Source organism: Rhinatrema bivittatum, chromosome 18, assembly GCF_901001135.1.
Source record: "Rhinatrema bivittatum chromosome 18, aRhiBiv1.1, whole genome shotgun sequence".
NCBI classification, from domain to species: Eukaryota; Metazoa; Chordata; class Amphibia; order Gymnophiona; family Rhinatrematidae; genus Rhinatrema; species Rhinatrema bivittatum.
In genome coordinates, this window is record NC_042632.1 from 39,322,401 (window position 1) to 39,346,561 (window position 24,161).

At 45.4% G+C, this 24,161-nt stretch overlaps 1 protein-coding gene across 4 annotated transcripts in view; it reads left to right on the forward strand.

Moving 5' to 3' along the window:
• The window catches only part of LARP1 (La ribonucleoprotein domain family member 1), a 144,027-nt gene that overhangs the window by 60,325 nt on the left and 59,541 nt on the right, over nt 1–24,161 (forward strand). For 3 of the 4 annotated variants that reach the window (XM_029584059.1, XM_029584060.1, XM_029584061.1), the window contains exons 2-4: nt 2,401–2,462; nt 4,054–4,119; nt 12,282–12,435. In XM_029584059.1, coding sequence (XP_029439919.1) covers nt 2,401–2,462; nt 4,054–4,119; nt 12,282–12,435 — 282 coding nt within the window. Of the gene's footprint in view, nt 1–2,400; nt 2,463–4,053; nt 4,120–12,281; nt 12,436–24,161 lie in introns of those variants that run through there. The other variant, XM_029584062.1, reaches the window with a different exon arrangement.

A 24,161-nucleotide genomic window follows, 5' to 3' on the forward strand; every position in this document is an offset into this window, starting at 1 on the left:
AGATCCATTATGCTTGGGGATCTCCTCACTCCTCAGCTGATAGAAATATTCTTGGTCATGAAAGGGGGGTGTAGTCGAAGCCCCTGCCACTAGCTCTGTCTCAGACAGCAGCAGACAAGTGTGACAGACTACCAAAAAAAAAAATAAAATCCACCCCCTCCAGGGGAAATCTGCAGGGTGGGCTACCTGGTCATCCCTGCATTCTTTTGTCAAACTATAGACTGGATATCCAGACAAGGGAAATAAACTTCTTTTAGATTGGGGTACTTGGAGCAATCCTGTCTTCCTCCCATCCTAACTAAGGAATTGTTTTTGTATTTCCCCCAAGTGTAATGGACTGGTCTAGCAGACAAGAAGGAAGGCTAAATTTATGCTTACCTGATAACTTCCTTTCTTTTGAGTACTGCTAGACTAGTCCAAATCCCACCCAAAAAGACAGGGACCAGTGTCACTCCCCTTCTCTCAATCTATCTTAAGCTCAGTTTTTCAACCTCACCTCCCCAAGGAGGGCGGGACCTAGAGGAAAAAAGGTAGTACCTAAGCAACATCAAGATGTTATATTGGCGAAGGGCACAAAGTAAGGTCATTGTCTGGTTGCTATGACAAGCTAGTGGCAGGGCCTGTGACCACACCCCCTTCTATGACAATGAGTTCAAGAGGGCATGCCCTCTGTCCCTCAGTGAGAAGCAGGGAATCCCCAAGCGTAATGGAGTGGTCTAGCAGTGCTCAAGGAAAGAAAATTATCAGGTAAATATAATTTAGCCTTTTCCTTCAGTCCCCCTACTAGTGGTTAAACACAGACTGTAGGTACATGATGATACTCATGGGCCTTGATATTTAAGGACCTAGTAATGATGAAAACCCATATTAGCAAACTGATCAAATCTGGTTTCTACAAGTTATGAATCCTGAACAGATTGAAACCACTTCTAAACACAACAGATTTCAGAACGGTTTTACAATCTCTAATATTCTCTAACCTTGATTACTGTAACTTTCTACTTCTGGGAATCCCATCCAGTCACCTAAAACCTCTTCAGCTACTGTAAAATGCAGCTAGACTATTGTCTGGAAAACGAAAACACGACCACATCACCTCAACGCTGACCACTCTACATTGGCTCAAGAATGGTCTACAAAGTACTCACCATAATTTTCAATAACATGAATCCAAATAATGCTCTGGAAATAACATTTAAACTACATATTCCATCATGAACGCTCAGGTCACAAAATAAAGGCCTCAGAAATCCCGACCATAAAAAAAACCTCTCATCTAAAGCAAACTAGAGCAATTTCAGTCACTGGACCAAATCTATGGAACTCCATGCCAGAGGATCTACGAACTATAACGGGCATTAAAAAATTCAAGAGCGAGTTGAAGACCTGGCTATTCAAAACTGCCTACTGTCTGGAAGATGCCTCCAGTTCTCCATGAGTCAGAAAACCTAAAATGTACTGATCTTACCCCCCTCCCCTAACCCCTATTAACCCAGTTATATTTTCCTAAAAGTATGTCTTTGAATGCACACACTGTATCTAAATATTTCCCTAGGTTGCAATCATCTGTACATATGTCTACATACGTACAGATGAGTGTCTAACCTGTACACCGTTATGAACTAGTGCTTCTCACATGGAATGATGGTATATAAAACACAAATCTAAGATTCTAGTGTAGTCAAGATTTGAGCTATGAGTCGACAGCCTCTTCTTGACCTTTTATCTAAGACTGAAACCTGATAAATATGGGGGATTAATACTTTGCCGCCCAACCTTTCTAGGAACAGAATGTAATGACCATTGCCATAGCAGAACTATTAAATGTCCTGCTTTGAAACTAGCTTTACAGTTTTTATTGACTTTGGAAGCAGAAGTGGTTAGGGGTTTATCCCTTAAGGAGAAGCAACCATCTGGCATGGCAGGATTTTTTTCCGCCTTTACATACAATCCACTGTGTGGTTTTTTTGCATTTGTAATGGAAGTAGGGAAGTATCTGAATAAATCAAGTACATGTAAAGACTGACAACTGTTTGGAATCTAGGTTCTCCACTAACTTCCACTCTGAGCATATATTCTGTAGTCAACAGTTGTATTAAACCTATCCAGTTGTAAACGTATTAACTTTCATTTTGGGTTCCCGATGGATCCCTTTTTTTTTTTTTTTTTGTTGTGCTTTAGTGATCCTCCATGCTATATATGCTAGAATGTGCATATGGGCATGAAAGTGGGCTTTGCTTGTTTTGTAGTACTCTTTTGCTGCATTGTATTGCGCGTACTTTGGATGAGTGTGTGGTCTCGTTGTCCAAGAAGTGTGCGCACAAAAAAACTCTCTGCAATGTTGCATGTTACTTGGCACTGTGCTGGTAAGTCATCCCAGTTGTGGTGTTCTCCTTACAGAAGCTGTAGCCCCTGCTAAAGTGGTGAGAGCAGGAAATCCCCGGCCAAGGAAAGGAAACAAGGTAGGAGTCTCCAATGCCACAAATCTGCTCTCTGCAGTTGGAGGGGAAGGTTGCTGCCCCACTTTTGTTCTTGCATTAAGAAAACTTGACTTGTATGCTCTCCAGAGAAGTTGGGTGGGCAGAGAAACCAATAATCCAAGCATTTAATTTGGGGAAATATGTTTAAAAAAAAGTCCCCCCTCGGTGCAGATAAGAATGCACATGTTTACAGCTTGCATACTCTTAACCATTTAAAAAAAAAAAAAAAAGAGCGGGATTAGGTCAGGGAGGGAAACGGTCTACAGTGATTGCCTGTCTACAGTGCAGCTGGAAAGTATGTGGGTACTCTGCACCCGTGTTGTGGGCATTGGTTGGATTTTCAAGAAACCTCTCCCCACGATTAAAAAAAAACTGCAGGGTGATGGGAAACGCCTGGTGGCAGCATCCCTTTGGAGTCCATTACAAACTGAAAGTGATGTTTGACTTCTGACCATTCTAGGATGCTTTTAAATATTAGACTTGAAGAAGTCCTAAGCATCCTTGAAACAGACAGCAAGGCATGCATTCAGAATTGCTCTGGTCCTTCAGTTTTGTTTCTCCTGTCTTCTAAACTGAAAATGTCAGGCAGCTTATGCTCTAAAGGGGTGAGAGTCTGCAAGCTTCACACACTCGAGCCATCTAAAGCAGAAGATGTCTCCATAAGGTGCTAGCCCTTTCAGATGTTAAAACTCCTCCTTTTTGAACAGTGTCCCATGTATTTTAAGCAAAAGTCACATAAGCTAAAATGAGTCTGCAGGCTAAGTGGTCAGTGGATATTTTTGCCTGATTTGGAATTGGTCTTCCCTGTCCTACCCCACACAAGAATCGGAGGGCATGACAGTTTTATTCACAAAACTAAATTTCTATGGTACACAGCCCCAAATTATAGAGAGTAACTACTGTTCTCTGCTTTGGAGTGTATATAACATTAAACTTCAATGGCTTGTATCTGAGCAGAGCCTTTCAGCTGAGGTAAAATCCTGCTCGGGGGATTAACAGTGCCGTATTATACTGGTAAATGGCACGCTGACTAGCAGGGAGTGTATGCAATTAATTTATACCCTGGACTGAGTAGCAGTTAATGGTGTCGGAGGGGAAGCTACACAGCCTGTGCAGGGAAACCCAGGCCCAGGCTGCTGGTGACATCTGTAGAGCTGGGATAATGCTTATCAGGCTATCAGCTTTCTTAAATAAGCCCCTCCCTTAGTGCTCTGCTCCCCTTACTCATGTTACTCAGAAGCCTTAGAGTCCAAAACTGGATGGGAGTGTCCTCTACAGCTTTAATGATATACATAAGTCACTTTTAGGTTTAAAAGTAGTTTACCTATGTCACCATTGCTGCTGTTTCTTTCTTTTGATGTTTCCTTGCCCCCTGGTTAGGATGGGGCTCTATCTCATGACCCACCATTGAATTTTCTTGTTCCCCATGGTTGGTGGATGGCTGGCTTGAGCCATGTTAACTCTTGTCAGGCGGAGTGGGGGGTGTCAGATTCTGGAAATCTGGTTGTGAGCTGAAGTTTTAGATCCTGTGGTGTCAGTACAAGTAAATATTGCTTGTATGCTGCATTTCTAGGTGGGTGATTTTGGTGATGCCTTAAATTGGCCAACCCCTGGGGAGATCGCGCACAAATGTGTCCAGGTAAGTGCATTAAAGCTTTGCAGAGAGCATGCATGTAAAGACTTATCAGGGATGAAACTGTTTTGGTTTCATTGCTGTCACCTATGGATACTCCAGGATTCTACAATTACCAGTGACTTTGTTATTAATTTTCTACTCCCGCTCCCCCTGCCCTGTACTAGAAAGGAGGTGCAATGGTAGAGATTGAATGCTGCTGGTCAGAATTGAGGTATGAAGGGTCTCCAGCAGTAGGAATAATATGTGATAAGCATTAAAACTGTGTAGGATCTTGGTGCTAGGATAGCCAACAGGTGCAGTGTCATCCTTGTAACTAAATTCTCACTTTAAATAAAATTCTAAATTCATTGCTCTTCCCTCCACACATGTGGTCCTTGCCTTGGATTCTTAGGGAAACTGTGAGACTTTTTGGGTTTGTGTTGCTAGTTACCTGGGATTTTATGGGGAGGAGGGAGGAAAGCCCTTATCAGTATTATGGGTAAAACGTCTTTTGTCTCTCTAGTCCTTGATATGCCTCTACTGTAGTGTGGCGAATTTGTCAGGGTGAAGACTTTGGGGAAATGTCTGGTCAGGAGGAGGCCAGGAATAGCTTATGCAGGCCCCAGCGCTTAGGATTTCCATTTAGGGATTCCCTCCCTGCCAAGACAGGCTCTCTCCTCTCCTCTCTCTCTCTCTCATATAAGCTATTTTGGGATTGTAGCCTTACTGTGTGTGTGTGTGTGACACATGTCCTGTGGATGCATAGGCAAGGGCTTGTGCTTGCTTGTGTATGGGGTATTACATGGATTGTGGTAACTTAAATACATTTGGTGATGTAGCATTAGGAATAATCCAGGTAAGAGCCGGTTTACAGCCTTATGTTACATTTATATACCGCTTTCCTTGAACAAAGTTCAACCCAAAGCGATTTCAAATAGGAATAATTCAACAATAAATACATCAATAAAAATAAATCTATCCCTCCACTATATACTAAAGGCAGCTTGTTGACATCAGGACCACTGGTGTGATCATATGCTGCTGCTGTAGGGGAGGGATTTATGGGTTGAGGAGGTGATTATGCCAGGGGGTCTGAGACAAGCCTTTATTCAGATAATACATGGCTGAGCTAAGTTTTAAAATGAAGCTCACAAAGTTTTTGTCAAGTGAAATGAAAATATCAGAATGGTCTTCAGAATATTGGAAGACTCAAATGACTCAAGGGTAAAGCACATTGCTGGAACAGAAAGGAGCAGTCTTAGCATTGAGGAGCCTAATGCTAATTCCTAGTGCCCCAAATCTGCTGCCCTACTCGTTTCAACATTTAATGATAAAAAAAAAATGTAAAAATATACTATACATATTGGGGACTTCAAAGGAAACTCCACAGTTTACTTTTCTGTTACATTAGAACTTTCCTGTGCTTAGCAGTATAGGTAGGCTATATTTTTGACCCTGAAAACCCAAAGTTCGACACACAAGAAAACCATGCAAGTGTGACTACATTTGGCAAAAACAAAATGATTATCAGATATAGGAAGATGCTGAGTCTTTCTCACAGGACAAGCAGGATGGTTGTCCTCACAAATGGGTGACATCGAGGATGGAGCCCACCACGGAAAACTTCTGTCAAAGTTTAAACAGAACTTTGACTGGCCCCTACTGGGCATGCCCAGCAAGGCACTGACCCTGCAGCCAGCAGGGGTCTCCCTTCAGTCTTCTTTTTTCCGCGCAGCAGTTGCCACGCGGTGAAAGGAGCTCTCTTACCACGTTCCTGACAGGAATTCGGTATTTTTCTTTCCGAAGAAAATTTGCCCCTCAGGGGTCTCCCTTCGACAAATTTTTGTCACCTCCGCGGAAACCGGTAAGTTTTTTGCCTTTTTTCTTCGACTACCGTCGAATTTGGCCCTTGAGGCCTGTTGGCAATTACCGAGCCCGCGACTAAATTTGGCCTTAAGCCATGGCGACGGGGTTCCGTCGATGCCCGGATTGTACCCGGACTATGTCAATCACAGACCCCCCATAGGGTTTGTGTTTTGTGTTTGGGTAGTGAGCATGATGTCCTGACTTGCACCAAATGTGCCCTAATGACACCTAAGGGTCGCAAAGCCAGGATGGAGAAGATGGGGCTCCTCTTCCATGCACCCACCCCAACGCCATCGATAGCATCGACGTCATCGGAACCGGCACCGTCGAAGTTGCACCACCATCGTCAACCCTCCGGTGACCGTCCACCGTCGATGACTTCTCGGCCGTCGACTCCTGTCCCCTCCCTGGATGAGCGAGGAGACCGGAAGGACAAGCATCGCCATCGACGGCACAAGTCTCGGCCTGTCGAGGATCCACAGTCATCGACCTCTGAACAAGCCGAGCCACCGACTAAGAGGCCTCGTTCAGACTTGGCACCGTCCACGTCTCGTTCGCAGGCATCGAGGAAACCCTCACCCCCTCGGGGTGTGGGAGCCGTGATCCCACCGGTTACGGTGGTCCCTCCGGCTCTGCCTCAGCCTCCCTCTCCCGTCGAGCCGGGTATTGTTACCCCTGGTCTCCGGGCAGAACTGGACCGGCTGGTCCAGGAGGCCATCGAGAAAGCGATGCAAAGATTCCAACCTCCATTGGCACCGATTCCGGCATCGACCCCGGCACCGACTCCGCCACCGAGGAAGGAACCGACCACCGAACCTTTGGTGGAAGCGCTGGCACCGCTACTACAACGTATGGAGGCACTTGTACATGCCCTCCCATCGATAATTCCAGTAGCACCGACAGCGCCATCGTCTCCAACTGGATTTTCATCGGCGGGAGAAACACCGTTCCTGATTCCCCCTTCCGGGGTGGTCCCATCGGTGCCTTCTCGAATATCTCCACCGATTTGTCCTTTGGCTCCATCGGTTCCAAGACCGGCACCGACTCCATCGGCAGCACCGAAACCCTCGATGCCGTTCCCAGTACCGATTGTACCACCGGTTCCTCCAAGGTTTCCTTCGATGCCTTCGGATCCTCAACCAGGTCCATCGGGGCTTCAACCCCCAAGTGATCCCTTTGATACCTGGGGTGATGATACATCTTCTGACACAGATTTACCATCACCGCCTTCTCCTACAGAGAGTAGAAAAAGATCTCCTCCAGAGGATCTCTCCTTTATTAATTTTGTAAAGGAGATGTCCGAAATTGTACCTTTTCAGCTGCAATCTGAGACCGATGACAGACACCAGATGATGGAACTGCTTCAATTTTTGGATGCTCCAAAAATCATCACTTCCATCCCCATTCACCAGGTGTTTCTCGATCTCTTAAAGAAAAACTGGGAATCTCCTTCATCTGTATCACCAGTTAACAAGAAGGCTGACTCCACATACCTCGTCCAGTCAGCACCAGGCTTTCAAAAGCCTCAACTGGATCATCGCTCTGTTGTGGTGGAGTCCGCACAAAGAAAAGCCAAGCGTCTCAAGCCACACTCCTCCACTCCACCGGTCAAGGACAATAAATTCCTAGACAGTGTGGGACGGAAAGTGTACCATGGAGCTATGCTGATTTCTCGCATAGCCTCATATCAACTCTACATGACGCAATATAACAGAGCCATCCTTAAACAGATGCAAGATTTTGCTGACACATTACCTGACCAATACCAGCCACAGCTTCAGGCCCTTCTTAATAAAGGATTTGAAGCGGGGAAGCACGAGATCAGAACGGCTTATGACATCTTCGATGCCTCCACAAAGGTTTCAGCTACTGCCATCTCGGCCAGACGTTGGGCTTGGTTAAAATCATCCAACCTTCGCCCAGAGGTCCAGGATCGTTTAGCGGATTTACCCTGCTTAGGGGACAATTTGTTTGGAGAACAAATTCAGCAAATAGTAGCTGAATTGAAAGATCACCACGAGACGTTGAAACAACTTTCTTCTGTTCCGTCTGAGGTTTCCTCCAAACAACCACTTAAGAAGGACTCTAAGAAGTCGTTCTTTCGGCCACGCCGTTACTACCCTCCATCGGCCAGGCCTCGTCCAGCTCGATCCTCTACTAGGCCTCAGCCGCGTCAGCCTAGGAAACAAAGGCCTACTGTAGCCCCTCCTCCTGGGCCTGCGGTTGGCCTTTGACTCCCCTGTAGAGAACACATGCCAAACCCCTCTTCCAGACATTCCTGTAGGAGGTCGACTGTACCATTTTCTACAACCTTGGTTGCAGATCACCTCAGATCAGTGGGTGCTAACAATTATCGCACAGGGTTACCACCTCAACTTCATAACTCTTCCGGCAGACTCCCTGCCTCTTCAAGCGTGGAGTCTATCCACCCATTTGGCTCAATTACAACAGGAAGTGTCTCTTCTTCTGCAATCAAATGCTATAGAACCCGTTCCTCCCTCTCAACGAGGCAAGGGATTCTATTCCAGATACTTCCTAATACCAAAGAAATCAGGGGGACTACGTCCCATTTTGGACCTTCGAGCCCTCAACAAATACCTTCAAAAAGAGAAGTTCAAAATGGTAACCCTAGGCGCGCTGCTCCCTCTGCTACAAAGAGGGGATTGGCTGTGCTCTCTCGACCTCAAGGACGCTTATACCCACATTGCGATCACACAATCCCATCGCAAATATCTGCGGTTTCTCGTAGGCCACGACCATTATCAATACCGTGTCCTACCTTTCGGTCTGGCTTCTGCCCCACGAGTCTTTACCAAATGTCTCGTAGTGGTAGCAGCATTCTTAAGGAAGGAAGGTGTCCACGTCTACCCCTACTTGGACGATTGGCTAATCAGGGCCTCCACCCAACAGATAGCTCAATCCTCCCTAAAATTGACAATTCAAACACTCCTTTCCTTAGGGTTTCTTGTCAATTACGAGAAATCTTGCTTAGTCCCGTCTCAAACCTTATTCTTCATTGGAGCAGACTTGGACACCTTACAGGCAAAGGCTTACCTTCCTCTTCAGAGGGTCCACACCCTAATGTCCCTGGCTCGCCAGCTCCAGTCTCAGAACACTGCCACGGCTCGCCAGTTCCTCATTCTCCTAGGACACATGGCATCCTCGGTTCAAGTCACTCCCATGACCCGACTAGCCATGAGAGTAACACAATGGACTCTACGACACCAATGGATTCAAGCTTTTCAGCCTCTGTCCTCCATAGTCACAGTCACACAAGCGCTGCGCCTATCCTTAACCTGGTGGACGACTCAGGTCAACCTCCTTCAGGGCTTACCTTTTCTTCCACCGGATCCGCAAGTAATCCTAACCACCGACGCTTCTCACATCGGTTGGGGAGCCCATGTGGACGACTTTCAAACCCAAGGGTTATGGTCCAAAGAGGAAGCCGAACACCAGATAAATTTCCTGGAACTTCGAGCAATCCGCTATGCGCTCCGCACTTTCAAAGATCATCTCTTTCATCAGATAATCTTAATCCAGACGGACAACCAAGTGGCCATGTGGTACATAAACAAGCAGGGAGGCACAGGCTCCTTCCTTCTGTGTCAGGAAGCTGCGCAGATCTGGGCGGAAGCCCTCTCCCACTCCATGTACCTCAGGGCCACTTACCTGCCGGGAGTAGACAATGTATTGGCAGACCAGCTGAGCCGTGTCTTCCACCCACACGAGTGGTCACTCGATCCTCTGGTAGCGACCTCTCTGTTTCACAAGTGGGGTTCTCCCCGCATAGACCTCTTTGCGTCCCCTCAGAACCACAAAGTGGACGATTACTGCTCTCTCATTCGGAGCCAGCACTCTCGGCCGAGGGATGCATTCTCCCTCAAGTGGACAACCGGTCTGCTCTATGCATTCCCTCCACTCCCTCTTGTGTCAAAGACTCTCGTGAAGCTACGCCAGGACGGAGGAACCATGATCCTGATAGCACCTTACTGGCCACGCCAAGTATGGTTTCCAATACTCCAGGATCTCTCCATCCGCAGGCACATTCCTCTGGGAAAGGACCCGCATCTGCTCACTCAAAACGACGGATGCCTCCTCCATCCCAACCTCCAAGCCTTGTCCCTGACGGCATGGATGTTGAAAGGTTAGTCCTTCAACCATTTAACCTTTCAGATTCCGTTTCTCGAGTCCTGATAGCTTCACGAAAGCCTTCCACAAGAAAGTCTTACTCATACAAATGGAAAAGGTACACATCATGGTGCACTTCTCAGTCCCTTGATCCCCTTTCCTGTCCAATCTCCAAATTCTTGGACTATTTATGGCATCTCTCTGAATCAGGTCTTAAAACCTCTTCTATCAGAATGCATGTCAGTGCGGTAGCCGCCTTCCATAAGGGTATTGGGGGTAATCTTATTTCAGTGCAACCCCTAGTAACACGCTTTCTTAAGGGCTTACTCCATCTCAAGCCACCCTTGCGTCCTCCGGCCCCATCCTGGGACCTTAACCTGGTTCTTGGTCGTCTAATGAAACCTCCTTTCGAACCTCTGCACTCCTGTGACTTGAAATATCTCACTTGGAAAGTGTTATTCCTTTTGGCTGTTACTTCAGCTCGCAGGGTTAGTGAATTACAGGCCCTGGTTACCTATCCGCCTTACACTAAGCTCCTGCAGGACTGGGCGGTACTCCGCACTCACCCTAAATTTTTACCTAAGGTAGTTTCGGAGTTTCATATCAATCAATCTATCGTACTACCTATCTTTTTTCCCAGGCCCCACTCCAACTCTGGAGAGCAGACCCTGCATACCCTAGACTGTAAACGGGCTCTAGCTTTTTACCTAGACCGTACAGTTTCCCACAGGAAGAGCACTCAATTATTCGTCTCTTTCCATCCTAACAAGTTAGGACAACCTGTGGGTAAGCAGGCTCTTTCTTCCTGGTTGGCGGACTGCATTTCTTTTTGCTATCAGCAAGCTGGCATTCCTTTTCAAGACCGTGTTAAAGCACACTCTGTGAGGGCCATGGCGACGTCAGTGGCACACCTTCGTTCGGTGCCGCTTCCTGACATCTGCAAAGCTGCAACCTGGAGTTCTCTCCATACCTTTGCAGCCCACTATTGTTTGGACAAAGCTGGAAGACAGGACTCCATCTTCGGCCAATCTGTCTTGCGTAACCTTTTTCCAACTTGATGTACCAACACCCTTCCACCTTCCCGGTAGGGTGCGGATGCCCTTTCCCAAATTTTTTCCTCAGTTGTTGTGCCTGCTGCACACCGTTGGGTACATTTGGTGCAATTCGGGACATCCTCAGCTCGGTACTCACCCATTTGTGAGGACAACCATCCTGCTTGTCCTGTGAGAAAGCAAATGTTGCTTACCTGATGTAACAGGTGTTCTCACAGGACAGCAGGATGTTAGTCCTCACGAAACCCGCCCGCCTCCCCGCGGTGTTGGGTTCGTTTTATTTTTACTTTCTAGGCACTGCCTGTAGCTTTGAAAATCAGACTGAAGGGAGACCCCTGCTGGCTGCAGGGTCAGTGCCTTGCTGGGCATGCCCAGTAGGGGCCAGTCAAAGTTCTGTTTAAACTTTGACAGAAGTTTTCCGTGGTGGGCTCCATCCTCGATGTCACCCATTTGTGAGGACTAACATCCTGCTGTCCTGTGAGAACACCTGTTACATCAGGTAAGCAACATTTGCTTTCTGTTCAAGGGTTGAGTACACTCATTTTCTTTAATGTGGTATTTTGAGGTTTATTTTATAGCTTGTCATTGGACTTTTTTTGACTACCCCTTTTCTCTCCTCACTTGGAGCTCCTCACTTTTTATTCTTGGGCTTCCCATGAGAAGTTACTCTTCTGATATACAGATCACTCTGATCCCTTCTGGCTTCACCTCTCATCTTGCCTTTTCTCAACTGTTTCCCGTCATATAATCATAGTGTCTGACCCACTGGTGTTCTCAATTTCTTAACATTTTCTTTTCAGAATCCAAGATGGCCATCCCTGTAGAACTGGCTTTAGTGAGTCTCACTGTTAAAAGCACTAGGTGTCACTGTAAGAGTATAGCTTGACTGCTAACATAAATTAGTCAGTCTGATCTGACTAATGGCAATAGTAGGTAGTATTGACCAATGCACAGGAGATGTATCGTCCACAATTCAGGGATCTGGTGCATATTGTCAATCTGTATGCTTCTCACCCTACTCTGACTAATTGTGAATGTAGAAATTCATCTGCTTGAACTGAGATTTTGTATCATAACAGTATGGCACTTCAGGCTAGTGTGTGCATCCACCCATTCATTCATTGGGTCCTGTCACTGCAGCCCATCCGGAAGTTCCCCATTAAGAAAGACATCAAAGAGCAGGAGAAAGTCGACAGTCGTGAAGGTAAGGAGAACCAGAGAGTGAGGTCGGACGAATCTGGAGAAGAAAAAAACGGTGACGAGGACAACCAAAAATCATCCCAGAAGAAAAAAGGTAAATTGGTAGGGGGGGGGGGGGGGGGGTAGGATAGAGGAGATTTCATGCTCTTTTTTTTTTTTTTTTTTGCTAGGATTTCCCCCTGGGGGCTCCTGTTCACATGTCATGTTTTCATGACCAGCATCAATTTGTGTTCAAATTCATAGCTTGGTACAGTGCAACATGGTTAGCCATATCTGAAAAGAGTGCATCGGCAAATTATGATAACGAGCAAGGTTATAGAGGTTCACTGGTTTTATTTTAATAGAGCCCAGTGCTGGGGAAACTAGGATTAAGGTGTACTGGCGATTTGTTTGATTTCATGAGACCATATTATAAAAGGTAATTCTAAATGACTGCTTAGGGCTGACGTTTGCATCCGAGGGAGAACTTCTTGGTCAGAAATGAGATGGGTTTAGTCTGTAGCTATGGTCCATATTTCACTCCAGGACATTTCAAAATCTGTGGGGGTGTTGGCAGGAACTGGCTATATGTGGTTTTGGTGGATTGCTTATCTGCAACTATTACAATGTACTGCAGCCATTGTTTTGTTCATGCTGAGGCCTGCCGTAGCATGGCATGTTGCCTTGTTACTTCAGGTTGGTATGGAAGTGACCACGGGGCATCTTGGTTTGATTTGATTTGTGGGTGAGGTGGTGCTAGACAGGGGGAAATAGGTATTTGAGTTTTGTTCCACCTTTCCCCTCACCTGGGCTGGACAGAAGAGGTGAAGGAGGCAGACTGAAAGAAACACTTTTGATGTGATAAGTTCTGAAACTTGAGCAGGGGAAGATTCTGCAATAGCAAGCAGGACTCTGAAATGTATGGTGATTAACAGATTCTTAGAAGCAGGATTTCTAACTGTTTTGCTTCCCATTTTGTTTCCAGTGTAAATGGCGTGTAGTAAAATATCTGTATACCATCTTTCCATCTGAGCTTGCTGTCAGCTATTGTACAGAGGGGGGATAGAGATGAGTAGCAGGAAAGATGTATTTACAGATCTTTGAGTGTTAGAATCTGCCCCCACCTGACACTAGTCTTTGCAAAAAAGAAAAAAAAAACAGCTTGATGTGTTCTAGGAGGTAGCAAGTTGTGCATAGAGGCAAGGAATCCTTTGTTAAATTAGTTCTGGACTTTTTTTTTGTGTGTAGATACCCTCTAGCACTGCCTTTTGCAGAAGTTGTTTGGTGGTGGGGCTTCTTACTGATCTGATCTGAATTCATTTGTTATGGGCACATGATAGAGCTTTAAAAGGATCCTGAGCTCCATTCAGGAGTCTCCATCTTTCATTCCAGAATGGTGACTTCAGAGTTAAAACATATTTTTCCTTTTCATCCAGTCAACCCAGTCCAGAATAGTGGGTTATGCTTGCTAGCCAACAGATGAAGAGAGATCAAAAAAGCCATCTTTCAGTTCTGCTTTCCGTATCTGAGAACGTAACATGGCTGTTTTTAGAATAATTTGGTGTATAACTGTTTGACTTTATGTGCTATTGGTTTTCTTATGCTTTGTCAAACTTGTATGTTTTGTTGACTTTGTATGTAAATTGTAACCCACTGAGTGGTGGCTCAATGGGTTATAAATTGCTTGAATACATCAACAGGTTCACTATTGTCACTTCTTATATACCTCCATGCTGACCCCAGACTGCCAGTGTATTCTGTCTCCAGCAGATGGTAGGCAAGCTTCCTGTGCTGTGGACTGAGGTCTTGGACAGATGAAGTTTCCAGGGGGTTGCTTCCGAGGTGAAAGTTGGATACTCCCTCCCTTAGTTGAGCATGGTCCAGGGTCTGTTTGGAGCAGCTCCCGCAGTGGTCTTTCTCCTCTGGTTGAGCAGTGCCAAAACCAGAGAGCTTTCAGCGTGGCTGGAAGGACTTGGGTTTTCGATTTATTTTTCATACCCAGTTCTCCCCTTTCCCCTCCTTGCTGCACCCCATCTGCTTCCTAAATTTACGTTTTTCTTCATGGTGAGCTGTTTCTTTAAGAAAGAGTTGAATTGGGCTGATTGTATACCTTGGACAATAAAAAAAAAAAAAAAAAGTCTGCTGAGTGGCTGCAGGTGCAGGACCACGGTGTAAGCTTTCCAGAGAGAGAGTGCTTGAAATATCTTTTTCCCTGCAGGTGGGGACTGTTAGCTGGGGGGAGTATGATGGCTAATTCAGAGCGTGGAAAAGAAGCCCGCACCCTGCAACAACTTTGGGACAAGTCTGCTGCACAGCAAGAGTGCAGAAGAACTTGGCTGCCTCTGTAAAAGCAAATCGCTGGTGGGTATTGAGGGGGAGCAATTCAGGAGTTCCAGGAGTTTGGGGCTTCCTTCAGCAGGACCAGCTGAAAAAGTTTTTCTCCTGCCGGTGAAGTGTTCACCATGAGCACTACAGCAACTGTTTTGGGCTGCAGGACAAGGGAGTCTGTCTCCATCTCACTCCCATTCAGATTTTCAGTGGTGCCACTGGGGGTAAAAGGCCAGAGTTTGTTCTTTTTTCCTATAGATTCCTCTTCCATGATCTGGACATCAGTTTGAGGAAATGTTTTAAATACCTTCAGTGTTTTTCTCAGTCTGCTCCAGTTGTTTCCTCTGCCCTTGGGAGCAGGTGGATCTAAAGTTCCAGCGTTGGGGGAGCTTCTCTGGATAGGGAAGATTCCTTGGAAGGTTTAAGGCTTCTAGTGACGCTGCCAGTCGAGCGGTCCTAGAGAGAGAGAGCTGATTGTACTTGGTCCGCCCCTTTTCATAAGGAGTATCTTGTGAACTATAGATATGGCATAGGAAGAAGCTGCTCTTCTTCAAGGTTCCTTTTAGCATCAGAAGGACAACTATATCCTTTCTTTGCATCAACTCCGGGATTTTTTTTTATTTATTTTGGATTGGGATTCTCCTCAGGTGGTGTAGATGCCCAAGGGTGTACACCTTGATGTGTTTGGTTATCTAGTGGACCACTGTTCCTATCGAAAGTGGAGCTACCTGGAGAGATGCATAGCAAGCAGATCTTTGAGGCAGCTAGGAGCAGATAGGGTCAAGTAGCTGTGTTATGGTAAGGTTTGGTTGGCTCTTGTCTCAGCATTTCCAAGTGGCTCTCCTGCAGTTGAATGGTGATGTTGGAGCCTGACTCCCACATGTAAATGAAGGGAGTTTATTTGGATAATGCTTCCTTTGGTTTGGTATGTACGTCTGCTAGGAGCATTGAGGTAGGAGATTCCTTTGATTGCAAAATTCATTGGTTGAAACTCTTTTCAAGGTTAGGTTGGCAAAGTGTTCCTTTTTAAAGAAATACATTCTTGTTTGAGAATCATGAAGAGATGGCCAAGGTGTGTAGGAGCTCAAGAATCATGTTGCCAGATGTCTGTCCTAAAGTTTTTGCCTATGCTCCTCAGGGATATGGGGGAGGGATGCATCCCATGTGCACACTTCTCCCAGTAGCCTTGGTGGTGACTCCACAAGTCACTATCACCCACTTCTGGCCTAAGCTGCTCCCACCCCATGCTCGCTGAGCAACTGTTTGGATATTGGGGAATTTGTATTTATTTATTAAAAGTACTTACATTCTACCTGCTTGACAAATCCATTCAAATGGATTACATTAAAACATAGTAAAAACAGATAAAATAATAAAAAAAAAAATACTTAGTTAAAATCCATGAACTAGTTAAAAGCTTCTATGAACAAATACCGGTTAGCTTGACTTCAGTGCCAGGAAAAATAGTGGAAAGTGTTCTAAACATCAAAATCACAGAACATATAGAAAGACATGGTTTAATGGAAAAAGTCAGCATGGCTTTACCCAAGGCAAGTCTTGCCTCACAAATCTGCTTCACTTTTTTGAAGGAGTTAATAAACATGTGGATAAAGGTGAACCGGTAGATGTAGTATACTTGGATTTTCATAAGGCGTTTGACAAAGTTCCTCATGAGAGGCTTCTAGGAAAAGTAAAAAGTCATGGGATAGGTGGTGATGTCCTTTCGTGGATTGCAAACTGGCTAAAAGACAGGAAACAGAGAAGGATTAAATGGACAATTTTCTCAGTGGAAGGGAGTGGACAGCAGAGTGCCTCAGGGATCTGTATTGGGACTCTTACTTTTCAATATATTTATAAATGATCTGGAAAGAAATACGATGAGTGAGATAATCAAATTTGCAGATGACACAAAATTGTTCAGAGTAGTTAAATCACAAGCAGATTGTGATAAATTGCAGGAAGACCTTGTGAGACTGGAAAATTGGGCATCCAAATGGCAGATGAAATTTAATGTGGATAAGTGCAAGGTGATGCATATAGGGAAAAATAACCCATGCTATAATTACACAACGTTGGGTTCCATATTAGGTGCTGCAACCCAAGAAAGAGATCTAGGCGTCATAGTGGATAACACATTGAAATCGTCAGTTCAGTGTGCTGCGGCAGTCAAAAAAGCAAACAGAATGTTGGGAATTATTAGAAAGGGAATGGTGACTAAAACGGAAAATGTCATAATGCCTCTGTATCTCTCCATGGTGAGACCGCACCTTGAATACTGTGTACAATTCTGGTCACCGCAAAAAGATATAATTGCGATGGAGAAGGTACAGAGAAGGGCTACCAAAATAAGGGGAATGGAACAGCTCCCCTATGAGGAAAGACTAAAGAGGTTAGGACTTTTCAGCTTGGAGAAGAGACGGCTGAGGGGGGGATATGATAGAGATGTTTAAAATTATGAGAGGTCTCGCCTCGGTAATATGATAGAAATTGAGCTGTGGTACTATTAGGCAAGTGGCCTTTTTTCTTTTATTTAATTTTGCTTGAAATGTGTTGCTCCGATCCGCCTCTCACCCTCTTTTTTTCTTATAATTTTGTTGTTGGTGACATTAGAATTGATTTCTTATTGTTTAAATTTCCTATTAAGAGATGTTAAGAGAGAGCCAACAAATATTTTCTGTACAAGAATTGTCTTGGGTTGAATTTCAAAAAATTTGAAAATAAAGAATTAAAAAAAAAAAAATTATGAGAGGTCTAGAACGGGTAGATGTGAATCAGTTATTTACTCTTTTGGATAATAGACTAGGGGGCACTCCATGAAGTTAGCATGGGGCACATTTAAAACTAATCGGAGAAAGTTCATTTTTACTCAAGGCACAATTAAACTCTGGAATTTGTTGCCAGAGGATGTGGTTAGTGCAGTTAGTATAGCTGTGTTTAAAAAAGGGTTGGATAAGTTCTTGGAGGAGAAGTCCATTACCTGCTATTAAGTTCATTTAGAGAATAGCCACTACCATTAGCAATGGTAACATGGAATAGACTTAGTTTTTGGGTACTTGCCAGGTTCTTATGGCCTGGATTGGCCACTGTTGGAAACAGGATGCTGGGCTTGATGGACCCTTGGTCTGACCCAGTATGGCAGTTTCTTATGTTCTTACTTAAGGTTCTTCCTGAACATTTTGACATCTTGAATGATTTTTAGATCGTTTGGGAGTGTGGTCCATAGTGTGGTCCATAGTGTCGATAAAGTTCGCGTTCAAGTTTGCTGCAGATGAATTGACTTAAAATTAGGGATCTAATTTCAAGTCAATTCATCTGCAGCAATTAGTCAAAGCATCCCATCTGTATAGTGTTCCCAGCTGTCTTTGGAGGTCAACTTTGGGTCCCATATCTCGCATCGGGCCTGAGCTGCTCTCATCCCGCATTAAGGCAGAGGTGGTTTGTTTGATTCTTAGACTATACTACTTTTTGGTAGGTTTTAGTTCTCTCCGTCTTCCGAAAGGCGGAAAAGAAGGTTCCTCTGGTACGATGACTGGCTCTCGTGGAAGCTGGGAGTCAGTCTGAGTCAAGAGATAAGTAGTCGTATCTCCTAAAAATTGTCACGCTCTGGAATTCTCTCATTTTGTGTGTTGATGCTTTTTATAGTTTCTCTGTGTTGCTCAGTCTGAGAGAGGCTATAAAGTAGACTCTGCAAAGACTTGAAAAGTGGTAATTCTGATACAGAAATACCAGAAAGATTAGGTGCTACTCGATGTACTTTGTAGTTCCAAAAAAAAAAAAATCCTATCAGTTATATCCTGGACATGGAGTGCATCAACAGCTTCTAGAAGATGGCCCATTTATTTATTTGGATTTATATTTCACTTTTTATGCACTTTAAAGTGAATTATATTCAGGTACTGTAGGCATTACCCTGTCCCCAGAGGGCTCACAATCTGTTCTTTGTACCTGAGGCAATGGAGGGTGAATTGACTTGCCCATAGTCACAAGGAGCAGCAGTGGGAAACCTGAAGATCTGTAGTTAATGGTGGTGCAGAAAGGAGAATTCTGACGACTTTGGATTTGATGGAGGCTTATTTTCACATTCCAATCCAAAAGGATCCTCAGCACTTCCCATGATTTGCAGTATTGGCTCACCATATTCAGTTTAAGGCTCTGCTACAGTCCTGAGAATTTTTTCAAAGATGATGGTGGTGGTGACAGTGATGCTGTGCTTTCTTCAGTTGACAAGACAGAGATTGCACTGGTGGCTGAACTGCAGGCATCTGGAATGGGGGTTGAATTTGGTGACCCTAGTCTGGATCATAAACATCGGATTCCAGTCTGACAGAATAGGGGGTGTACTGCCAGCAGCTGCATGGACTCCTGAGAAAGCGTTCTGATCCATCAACTGTTTGGATGCGAGGGCTGACTTTTCTCAAGTTTGCACTTTGGATAGTGGGGCAGACAGAATAATGTATAACATTGCCATGGTGATAGCATACATAAATCCTCAGGGGGTTCATTAGAGATGGACCTGCTTCTTCCTTGGGCTGAAATGAATTTGTAGGCCTTGTCAACATCTCGCATAGCAAGCATGGACAATGTTCAGGCAGATTACCTCCGTGTCTGCCTGAACATTGTCATACATCCAGGAGGAATGGTGTCTCTCAAAGGGTCTTTGATCGGATTGTTGTCAGATGCCCTGATGGACACTGGCCAGAATGCAAAGATGTGCAGATTTTTCAGGCAAAAGAGAGAGGCTTATTCCAGAATCCATGGACAAGTTTAGAATTGGCTGACAGATTCTGTTTCCTCTCCTTGGTCAATGATAGGTAGAGTACTTCAGAAGATTGCAGGTTCCCTGTACGTACCTGGATCAGTCCAGGACAGCTGGGTTTTGCCTCCCCTCCAGCAGATGGAGACAGAAAAAGACTTTGTGGACTCTGTCCTATACCCCTGAGGTGCCACCTAGTGTCTGCCAGTATTTTTCTGTCTCCAGCAGATGGCGGAGGTGCAAAACCTAGTGTCTGATAGAGGTGCTGAGTTTAGGGTTGGATTTGGTCTGACTTTAGTCTCTTAGCGCTTGATTTTACAAGGGAAGCATAGTTTAAGGATCCCTTTAAATTAAAAAAAAAAAAAAAAAAGTTTGGTTAGAGCAGTGATCGGACAGTTGTGTGTAGCCTCCCAGGGTTTAGCAGGTCCTGGTGGGACCATCCCCCCTGGTATTCGAGGCTGGAGAGCAGAGGGTTGGGAACCTTGAAACTGCCGCGGCGAGGGCTGATACCGGGGGTCCTGGTGTTGCATATAGGGAAAAATAACCCTTGCTGGAGTTACACGATGTTAGGTTCCATATTAGGAGCTACCACCCAGGAAAAAGATCTAGGCATCATTGTGGATAATACTTTAAAATCGTCAGCACAGTGTGCTGCAGCAGTCAAAAAAGCAAACAGAATGTTAGGAATTATTAGGAAGGGAATGGTTAATAAAATGGAAAATGTCGTCATGCCTCTATATCGCTCCATGGTGAGACCGCACCTGGAATATTGTGTACAATTCTGGTCGCTGCATCTCAAAAAAGATATAGTTGCGATGGAGAAGGTACAGAGAAGGGCAACTAAAATGATAAAGGGGATGGAACAGCTCCCCTATGAGGAAAGTCTGAAGAGGTTAGGGCTGTTCAGCTTGGAGAAGAGACGGCTGAGGGGGGATATGATAGAGGTCTTTAAGATCATGAGGTCTTGAACGAGTAGATGTGACTTGGTTATTTACACTTTCGAATAATAGAAGGACTAGGGGGCATTCCATGAAGTTAGCAAGTAGCACGTTTAAGACTAATCGGAGAAAACTCTTTTTTTCACTCAACGCACAATAAAGCTCTAGAATTTGTTTCCAAAAGATGTTTAGTGCAGTTAGTATAGCTGGGTTCAAAAAAGGTTTGGATAAGTTCTTGGAGAAGAAGTCCATTGACAGCTATTAATCGAGTTTACTTAGGGAATAGCCACTGCTATTAATTGCATCAGTAGCATGGGATCTTCTTAGTGTTTGGGTAATTGCCAGGTTCTTGTGGCCTGGTTTTGGCCTCTGTTGGAAACAGGATGCTTGGTCTGACCCAGCATGGCAATTTCTTATGTTCTTATGCGCTGGAGCTGCTCAGGGTACCCAAGGTGGATGTGGCAGTCTCTGCAGTCACTACAAAGACCACCATCCCAGTCATGGGAGCGACGGCCCTAAAAGATTTGCAGGATTGAAAGTTGGAGGTACAGCTTAAGATATTTGAGATCTCCTCCCTGGGAGTGTGGGCAGCCATGTGCAGCAGTTTTGCTCTACATGTGAGCCTACATTGGGTGCAGCACTTACAATCTGGGGCATCCCTTTTGGAAGTGGACACGGCTCAGGCTGGTCATTTGGAGGCGGCAGTGGCTTACTGTTTGATCTCCTGCACACGTTGTGAAGAACAATGGTCTCGGCCGTTTTGGCCCACAGGCTCCTTTGGCTCAGAAATTGGTCGGCGGATGTCTTCTCGAAAGCTCAGCTGAGTTCCTTGCCTTTCAAGGGAAAGCTGCTCTTCGGCCAACAGTTGGAAGACATGACTAAGTGTCTGGGAGAAAATATGGTCCACAAGCTGCCAGAGGACAGGCCCAGGAGTAGAGGCTCTTTTCCTCAAAGGTCCAGATTCCGGGGGAATTGTCGTTTTCGGGCCTCACGGTCTTCTGGATCCTCCTCTCGTCAGGCTACCAGCTGTGACGGATTCGGCACGGTCCAGTCTTCTTTGGTGGCTGTGTCCAGATTACGACAGGGTGTGGATTTGGAAATTCCCTCCTGGATTAGTGGTAACCAGCAATGCCAGCCTGTCTGGGTGGGGAGCGGTTTGTCGAGGAACAGCAGTGCAAGGTCAGTGGATGAAGTCGGAGTCTTCTTGGTCGATCAATCGGTTGGAGACCAGAGCGGTTCGGGTGGCGCTACAGGCCCTCCTTCCCTTAGAGGGGAGATCAGTGCGGATTCTCTCTGACAATGCGGCGACGGTGGCTTACATCAATCATCAGGGCGGAACTCTGAGATGTCCAGTAGCGACGGAGGCTCAACTTTTAATCAGCTGGGCGGAACAGCACCTGTACAGGATAGCAGCCTCTCACATTGCCAGAGTGGACAATGTGCAGGCCGATTTTTCTCAGCCGCCACCAGTTGGATCCAGGAGAGTGGGAACTCTCCTCAGAGGCTTTCAGGCTCCTGGCAACCGATGGTCCAGGCCCGCGATGGACCTGTTGGCAACGTATCGCAATACCAAAGCTCCTCAATTTTTCAGTCATCGAAGAGAGCCAGGAGCGGAAGGTGTAGACTCTCTGGTGCTTCCCTGGCCAAAGGACACTCTGTTGTACGTCTTTCCGCCATGGCCGTTGCTAGGCAAGGTTCTATGCCGCATTGAGGCTTATTCGGGCAAGGTGATACTCGTCACACCAGAGTGGCCAAGGCGCCCATCGTTTGCGGACCTTCTCAATCTGGCGGTAGACGGCCCGCTGAGATTTCATCCATCCCAGAGTCTGCTGCGACAAGGTCCTGTTTATTTCACAGAGGTTGATGGCTTTTGAAAGGCGAAGATTGAGAAATAAGGGTTACTCGGAGGAGGTGATTACTATGCTTCTGCAGCCCCGTAAACCTTCTACCTCCATAGTCTACGTCAGAGTTTGGTGTATTTTCGAGGACTGGTGCCTGAACCACGCGGTGGAGCCGTCCAGGGTTACTATTCTGGATGTTCTGGCCTTTCTGCAGGCAGGTCTAGTAAAAGGTCTAGCCTTCAATTCCCTATGAGTTCAGGTGGCAGCCCTTGGTAGTTTTTGGGGAAAGGTACAGGACCTCGCTCTAGCGTCTCATCCGGATGTGGTTTGTTTTCTGAGTGGCGTTAAACATCTTCGTCCTCCGATTCGGAACCCCTGTCCTTCATGGAAGCTCAACCTGGTTCTCCGTGCCCTTTTGTAATGCGCCTTTCGAACCGCTGACTCAGGCGACCTTGAAAGATCTTGATGTTTAAGGTCATTTTCCTCGTGGCTATTGTATCGGCGCGGCGTGTTTTAGAGCTACAGGCCTTATCTTGTCAGGAGCCCTTCTTAAGGATTTCTAACGAAGAAGTTTCTTTATGAACTGTTCCCTCCTTTTTTCTGAAAGTAGTGTCCTCTTTTCAGTTGAATCAGACAGTGGCGCTCCCATCCTAGATCTTTCTACTTCCGAGTCTAGGGAGTTAAGACAGTTGGACGTCATACCTTTGCCAGACATTATCAACTGGTTGTCCAGGCCCCAGAGCCCGGTTCTTTTGGAACTAGTGTACTTCAAGCGGGACTCTCTCTGTCCCACCCTGGTTAGGAAAGCTTTGGTTCATCCCAGCTTTCCTGGACTGATCTGGGTACATACAGGGAAAGGATAGTTGGTTCTTACCTGCTAATTTTCATTCCTGTAGTACCACAGATCAGTCCAGACGCCCACTCGGGGTAAAATGAAGAGTCTGCTCTGCCGGTAGCTGATCAATTTTTCTGCAAGTTTTATTGAATGCCCCCCTTTTCAGGGAAAGATTTTTGGGCATGTTTTTCATTCATTCATTAAGTTTCAGGTGTTTTCATTTCCTCTGCTCTTCAGGGGGAAGTGGTTTTATGGTTGCCGTTATGGTTTTTTCTAATTTCTGCTTGGGTACAGTATAATACTGGCAGACACTAGGTGGCACCTCGGTGGTATAGGACAGAGTCTGCAAAGTCTTTTTGTCTCCATCTGCTGGAGGGGGAGGGAAAACCTTGCTGTCTTGGACTGATCCGTGGTACTACAGGAACGAAAATTAGCAGGTGAGAACCAATTTTCCTTTATTCAGAAATAATGGTACTATTTCTGGACTGGCCTTGCCAGTCATGGTATGCGGGTCTTAAGAGTCTGCTATGCAGCAGTCCTCTAAAACTTCTGCCTCACAAGGAGTTACTATGCCAGGGTCTGATGTTTCATGCGGCTCCAGATCGATTTTTATCTTACGGTTTGGCCCTTGAGAGGACACAGTGGAGAGAGGCTGTTCTCAGGCCATGACAGCTACATACCTGAAGACTAGAACGTTTTCCATTTCCTGGGCTTATGTATGTATTTGGAGAGTTTTTTGAGAATTGGTGTTCTGGGCATCACTGTGTTCCTGGGAGCACTTGAATTAATTCTGGATTTTTGTATGAAGACCTTTTTAAAGGCTTGGCTCTTAATATTTTAAAGGTGCAGATGGAGACTCTCTTGCTATAGAGGGCATATACAAGGCAGAACACAGTTTTCTTATCTGGATATCTCTAGATTTTTAAGAGGTGTTATGTATATTAGACCTCCGCTCCAGATTTCGATTCCGTTTTGTGATCTGAATTTAGTTTTCTTCTTGGCAGAATCGCAGTTTGCTGTTAAGACTATTTCTTTAAAGCTGCTTACTTTTCAGACACACTTCCTAGTTGCTACTTGTACAAGCACTTTCTTGTAGAGAGCCTTTCTTTTTTTATTACAAAAGATAGGGTCCAAATTTGTACAGTT